A 7,055-nucleotide genomic window follows, 5' to 3' on the forward strand; every position below is an offset into this window, starting at 1 on the left:
ACACACACACACACACACACACACACACACACACACACACACACACACACACACACACACACATATATGTATACACACATACAGTCACACACACAACATACTTATGTGATTTTATTCATTGTATATTCCAGGTCTACCTTGATGTGGATCTCAAGGATTCTACCATTGGTTATAAGTGCGAATATGATATTAACCATGCAAATCAAGTGGTAATTTAATAATATTTAATATATCTATAAATTTAATATTGTCTTGCTCTACAATAAATATATCATTGATATCATTGTATCTTAATGTTACTTAGTTATGGCAATATTGAAGACATGCCCTAAATTTCATGGAATGTATTCTGATGTAGGATTTCTGTATTTTTTAAGAAAATTTTTTGGAAATTTTTTACGATCTATATCTATTCTTTTTAGTCATCATCACCATTCTTATCATTCTCATCATCACCATCATTATGTGTCATTACTGCCACTGCTGTCATCCCGAAAACCACATCTAACCACCGTTGCCTCTCTTCATCATCGTCATCTTCATCGTTGTCATCTTCATCATCTTCCTCATCATCATTGTCATCTTCTTCGTTATCATCTTCATTGTCATCATTTTCATCATTGCTATCTTCATCATCATCATCATCTTTATCGTCGTCAACTTCAACGTCATCATCTTCATCATTGTCATCTTCATTGTCGTCATCTTCATCATCATCATCATCTTTATCGTCGTCAACTTCAACGTCATCAACTTCATCATCGTCATCTTCATTGTCGTCATCTTCATCATTATCATCATCTTCATCATTGTCATCTTCATTGTCATCATCTTCATCATTGTCATTTTCATTATCATCTTCATCATCGCCATCTTCATTACAATCACTGCTACCAAATACTGCCTTCTCTAGCAGCCTGCAGCTGCTGCGTTGGATGAGAGTAAAGCCCAGGTAGGATGATCAGTGGTCATTACAAAATTTTTTCATGGATCCTTAATATACTTCCAATTTACTATTTTGCTTGTGTGGACTCTGGAAAATCTTATATAGACCTTGGTCGAGAAACACTGCCAAAGAACATCATAAGTAGCTGACCATGATTCTCAGTGCTGTAAAATGGATCTCTGATGATGATGAATTTTATATCGTTCTTCAATCAACTGAAATAGTTGCTTGTGGCTGTGTGGTTAAGAAACTTGCTTCTTGATCATGTGGTCTTGGGTTCAGTTCCACTGTGCAATGTCTTGAGTAAGTGTCTTTAACTATTATAACTTTGTGAATAAATTTGCTCAACAGATGCTAAAAGAAGTCTAACATAGCCATCCATGTATCAAATTTAATGAATATATATATATATATATACACACACACACACACACTGTTGATAGGCCAGATACTGCAGTATTTGTCCAGAGATAACATTTCTTATGCACTCGCTGTGCTAAAAACACTATAAATACCAGAAAGACAGATGAAAACTAATCCCACCAGCAGCAGTGAGAGCCACAAGCATTTTTGCATTTTGGGCATTTTCAATGGTGCATACTTCCAGCCAGTCATATCATATACATTGATATATGCATATGCATATATATTGTGTTTGCGGGCGCGCTCGCACGTGTGTATGTTTTTAGACGTCATATGATCATTGTAAAGAGTGTCACTGACATACTAGCGATGTAGTTCACTTTTCTGCCTTCCATTGTCAGATTTTTTTATTATGCTTCAAAGCAGGTGAAGGTTGGCAACATAGACATCCAGTAGTAGAAAATCTACCTCAATAAATGTCTCACTCACTCATTCACACAATCCCTCTCTCCCTCACTCTCTCACCCACACACTCATTCACACACGCACTCACTCATCCACTTAATCACCCACCCACTCAATCACTCATTCACACTAACTCACCCACTCACTCACTCGCTTGCTCACTCAGTCACCCACTCGCTCATTCATCTACTCACTCAACCAAACCACTCACTCACACACTCAGTCACTCACTCCATCACCCACTTACTCACTCTCTCCCTCACTTACTCACTTACTCGCTCACTCCTTCACTCACTCACTCACTCACTCACTCAACCTCTCTGCATAGAGCATCAGAAATGAAACAAAAGTACGCAAACATTTAGAACAATCGCAAGTATCACATTTGATCAACTGAAACAAATTACAAGAGTGATGATAGTGGTGGTGGTGGTTGCGATGGTGGTAGTGGCGGTGGTGATGTTGGTGATGGTGTGGTCATAGCGGTGATAGTTGTGGTGGTGGTGGTGATTTTCTTATTACAATGATGTAAACAACAATCTCCCCCCCCCCCCCAATAAAAAACAAATAAAACAGCAAAACTCACACTGACCGAAGAAAAACCTGGTCATGTATGAAATTGTTTATCACTGGTGCTTCTTTTGTATAAGAACTGATCCCTTGCTGCCATTGTCTACAGGTTTAACGAGTTCCAGTCTAGTTGCTGTGGATGGTGGATATGATGGAGGGGTAGGACAAGAATATACCTGCCTCATAGACTGGTAGTAAGATTTTGTATTGTTCAAGTTGAAATGAAGGAAAAAGTTATTTGTAGTTTGTTTCCTTTGGTTGATTTCTGATAATCTTTAACTGCACCCAATAGTCTCTCTCTCTCTCTCTCTCTCTCTCTCTCTCTCTCTCTTTCTCTCTCTCACTGAGCAGTCAGAGAAAAAAAACAGAAAAAGCTAATTCAATGAAAAATATTTTAATTTGCTTAAGTCCTTTCCCTCCTTTATGTCTGGAGATGTTACATCTGGTTGATATATCTGCTTCTGCTCCATAGTAGAGCTTATGGAAGTGGATGTAGTAGTGGTGGTGGTGTGGTGACAGCTGTTACGATGGTGTTGGAGAAGGTGTGTGTGTGTGGAGGGCGATCGTTTGTTTGTTTTGTTGTTTTCTGAACAATTTGTCTCTGTCCTTACATTTTAACTCTTCACTGTTGCATAAGAACTGAGAGTGCAAAATAACCAATCACCATCATTAATCAATTTATATTCTGCTTTGATGCAAAAAAACAAAAAACAAAAAAAAAACATGTGACCAAGCAAACAGACGAAAATTTATATTTCCAGGATTAATGTAGTCTTTTGGGAGTGGCCATTATTTTGAATCTCTTGTTTTCAGCCAATCCAAGTTATTTCTGGACATTGCCTGTTCTAGCCATAACCTTGGTGCTGTTCTTAGGAGGCAGCCAAAGTGGATTAATCTGAAAGTGTTTTGTCTCTCTCTAAACAGTGGCTTTTCATACATTTCCTAAGGCCAACCCTCTTCCTCCTCCTCCGACTTGTGTGTGTGTGTGTGTGTGTGTGTGCATGTGTGCGCATGCTGTAGATTTTCAGCAATGCACTCATTTCATGGTCTGGACACTGCTGACTTGCAGGGGTTATGTCAAACAGCTGTTACTGTGTTTTAGACAAATGCAACTGTTACATGCTTGTATGCATCCATCACAAATGCTGACCAACTGTTTTGCTGATTCCGTTCTTTGTCAGGTGAAATGGTAGAGAACTTTTGCTCTGTCCGGTTGCTATGGTGAAATAAATATCGAGGGTGACATGACTGTGTAAGGTGAGGACATGATTCCAAAGCACCAGCCCTGACCTCATCAACTACTTTCAATACTACTTGAGAGGTGGGTGGGGCAAAAGAGGGAAACGTTGCTTGCCAGTGAATTTTCTCCAAAGGGGGTGGGGGTGGGGTGAAAGCAGGGAACCATGACCTGGATGAATGAGCACCTGTAGATTGTGGTGGGTAAAACTTAGAGTGGGCGGTCACCTGTTATAATCAGAGCAATCAGACATTGACTTTCAGCTGTTCAAGCTAAGTATGGGTAGTCGTAATTTGTTAATTTATTTAGTTTTTTGTTTGTTTTTTTATTCCTATTTGGCATACCATCATTATATGAATGAAAAGAGGTTAAAAATTATTCAGATTTCAAAAATAACGAGCAAACTCAGAAGAAGAATAATGCTGCAGAAGTAAAAGGAAAAGAAAAAAAAAATTGTTAAACATTGTAATAAAAATATATTTTGTGTTAATTTAAATAACATCAGAAAGGAATAAAAGAAATGGAAAGAAACAAATTTGTTTGAGAACCCACTACCAGTTGCATCAACTTTAGAAGTTTTCTGAAGGCTTATTGCAACTGTGTGTTGTGGAGGCGCAATGGCCCAGTGGTTAGGGCAGTGGATTCGCGGTCATAGGATCGCGGTTTCGATTCTCAGACCGGGTGTTGTGAGTGTCTATTGAACGAAAACACCTAAAGCTCCGCGAGGCTCTGGCAGGGGATGGTGGTGAACCCTGCTGTATTCTTTCACCACAACTTTCTCTCACTCTTACTTCCTGTTTCTGTTGTGCCTGTAATTCAAAGGGTCAGCCTTGTCACACTGTGTGTCACGCTGAATATCCCCGAGAACTACGTTAAGGGTACACGTGTCTGTTGAGTGCTCAGCCACTTGCACGTTAATTTCACGAACAGGCTGTTCCGTTGATCGGATCAACTGGAACCCTCGACGTCGTAAGCGACGGAGTGCCAACAATTGCAACTATGTGGAACTATATCACTAGAAAAGAGAAAAATACTAAATAAAATACTCCAAAAAGCTAATAAAACATTTTGAAATTAAAGCAAACATTGACAACTTGAAATCTTATCAATCAATGTGATTCATGTGGCATTAACTTCAAAGTTGTCTGTTGACTTGCTTTCCATTTTTTATATGAATTGGTTAAATTGAGTGCAAGATTTTATTGATAAGCTTTTCATGGCTCTTCAAACATAGGAAAGCTGTGCAAAATAATTTGTTTCATTCTCTCGACTGAAATTTGAAATTTGAGATGTATTGTGAAAAAAAAAAAAAAGCCATGTGGATCAGGTAGTGTTTTGTTCAATAAGAGCTAATTTTGAACAAAGAATTACTATAAACAGTATTGATGCAGTAAAAAAAAAAAAAAATCAACTTAGCTTATACACACACATGAAAACGCATTTGCATACACACACACATACACACATATGTATATATGTATGTGTGGATTTGTGTGTATGGGTGTATATTTTCATACATATATATGCATATAGTTTGTATATAAATATGTCTGTGTATGTGTATATATATGCATATGTGTATATACCTATATTTATATGTGTGTGTGTATGTACGTGCATGTGTGTGTATGTGTATATCATCATCATCATTTAACGTCTGCCTTCCATGCTGGTATGGGTTGGACAGTTTGACAAGAGCCGGCCAGGCAGAAGACTGCATCAGACTTCTGTGTCTGTTTTGGCATGGTTTTTACAGATGGATGCTCTTCCAAATGCCAACCACTTTACAGTGTGAACTGTATGCTTTTTCTGTGGCACCAGCACTGGCTGGGTTACCATGTAACTTGCAAGACAAGAAATCTTTGAGAGGCAAGGAGGTGATCTTGTGTCAGATGATGAAAGGTTAGAGATCGACAGAGAGGCAGAAACAGGGTCTTGCTGTAGAGAAGGTACATGGTTACCCAGTCAGAGAGAGAGAGAGAGAAAGAGAATAGAATCATCATCATCATCATCATCGTTTAACGTCCGCTTTCCATGCTAGCATGGGTTGGATGATTTGACTGAGGACTGGCAAACCAGATGGCTACACCAGGCTCCAATCTGATCTGGCAGAGTTTCTACAGCTGGATGCCCTTCCTAACGCCAACCACTCCGAGAGTGTAGTGGGTGCTTTTAGGTGCCATCAGCACGAAGGCCAGTCAGGTGGTTATGGCAACGGCCACATCTTGTTAAATACAGCTAGTCAGGATTTCCTGGTTGAAACATTAATTTATTTTGCCATTTTTCAAGCTGACAAACTGTCTTGTTCTTATCAGTTTGAAAAACTGGTGAAATAAATGAATGCTTTAATCAGGAAATCCCTGATAGCTGTATTTGACAATACTTGAAGATTTCATTATGACATTATCTTTACTCTCTTAGTTGATTGAGTGCTTTTCTACTTGTTGAAGCCTTATCATACAATAGATATATATAGGTGCAGGAGTGGCTGTGTGGTAAGTAGCTTGCTTACCAACCACATGGTTCCAGGTTCAGTCCCACTGCGTGGCACCTTGGGCAAGTGTCTTCTACTATAAGCCTCGGGCCGATAAAAGCCTTGTGAGTAGATTTGGTAGACAGAAACTGAAAGAAGCCCGTCATATATATATGTGTGTGTGTGTGTGTGTGTGTGTGTGTGTGCGTGCGTATGTGTGCATGTATGTTTGTGTGTCTATGTTTGTCCCCCCAACATCACTTGACAACTGATGCTGGTGTATTTACATCCCCGTAACTTAGCGGTTCGGCAAAAGAGACCGATAGAATAAGTACTAAGCTTACAAAACATAAGTCTTGGGATCGATCTGCTGAATTGGTGCAGCCCTCTGTCTCATCTGTTCATGATGAACAGTCCAACCAATGCCAACATGGAACGCCATGATAGATCGCTGACCACTACATTTAAATTTTTTTTCTCCTTGTTTTTCTTATTTCTTTCTGTTGAAGAGCGTAGCTCGAAACGTTAAAGACTTTCTCTATTCCCAAGCATTAAACTAATACATCCTTTTGTTGTTTACACCACCTGTCCTCGTCTGTTGTTGTTTTTTTCATAAATTCTCTCATAATAAAGACATACACATACACGAATGCATGTATGCTGTACATTATCATCATTATCAACATCATCAGTATCTTTGTATTTCTTTTTCCTTCCATGCTTGCATTGGATGATAGGTCCTCTCCAACATGGTATTTCCTTTTTGTTAGTCACATATTTCCTTCATGAAGTTCAACAATTTGTTTGTACCAGTTCTGGCTCATGTCTTTCTTGATCTTTCTTCCCCACAGTGTTTTTTTGCACTTAGATCTCCAGCACTTCTTTTACCCAACTGTTACCATTCATACACACTGTATGACTGTGCATTATATATATATATATATATATATATATATATATATATATATCATCAGCATCATCATCATCGTTTAACGTCCGCT

The 7,055-nt window shown here is 38.8% G+C and overlaps 1 protein-coding gene across 7 annotated transcripts in view; it reads left to right on the plus strand.

Annotated features, from left to right (window-relative positions):
- The window catches only part of LOC106868886 (uncharacterized), a 113,406-nt gene that overhangs the window by 49,756 nt on the left and 56,595 nt on the right, over nucleotides 1–7,055 (plus strand). For all 7 annotated transcript variants that reach the window (XR_001409349.2, XM_014914340.2, XM_052973596.1 and 4 more), the window contains exon 3: nucleotides 132–209. Coding sequence is in view for 6 of the 7 variants with exons in the window: in XM_014914340.2 (XP_014769826.1) it covers nucleotides 132–209 (78 nt within the window). In the remaining variant the exon portion in view is untranslated. The remainder of the gene's footprint in view (nucleotides 1–131; nucleotides 210–7,055) is intronic.

The sequence above is a fragment of the Octopus bimaculoides genome, chromosome 16 (assembly GCF_001194135.2).
Source record: "Octopus bimaculoides isolate UCB-OBI-ISO-001 chromosome 16, ASM119413v2, whole genome shotgun sequence".
Lineage (NCBI taxonomy): Eukaryota > Metazoa > Mollusca > Cephalopoda > Octopoda > Octopodidae > Octopus > Octopus bimaculoides.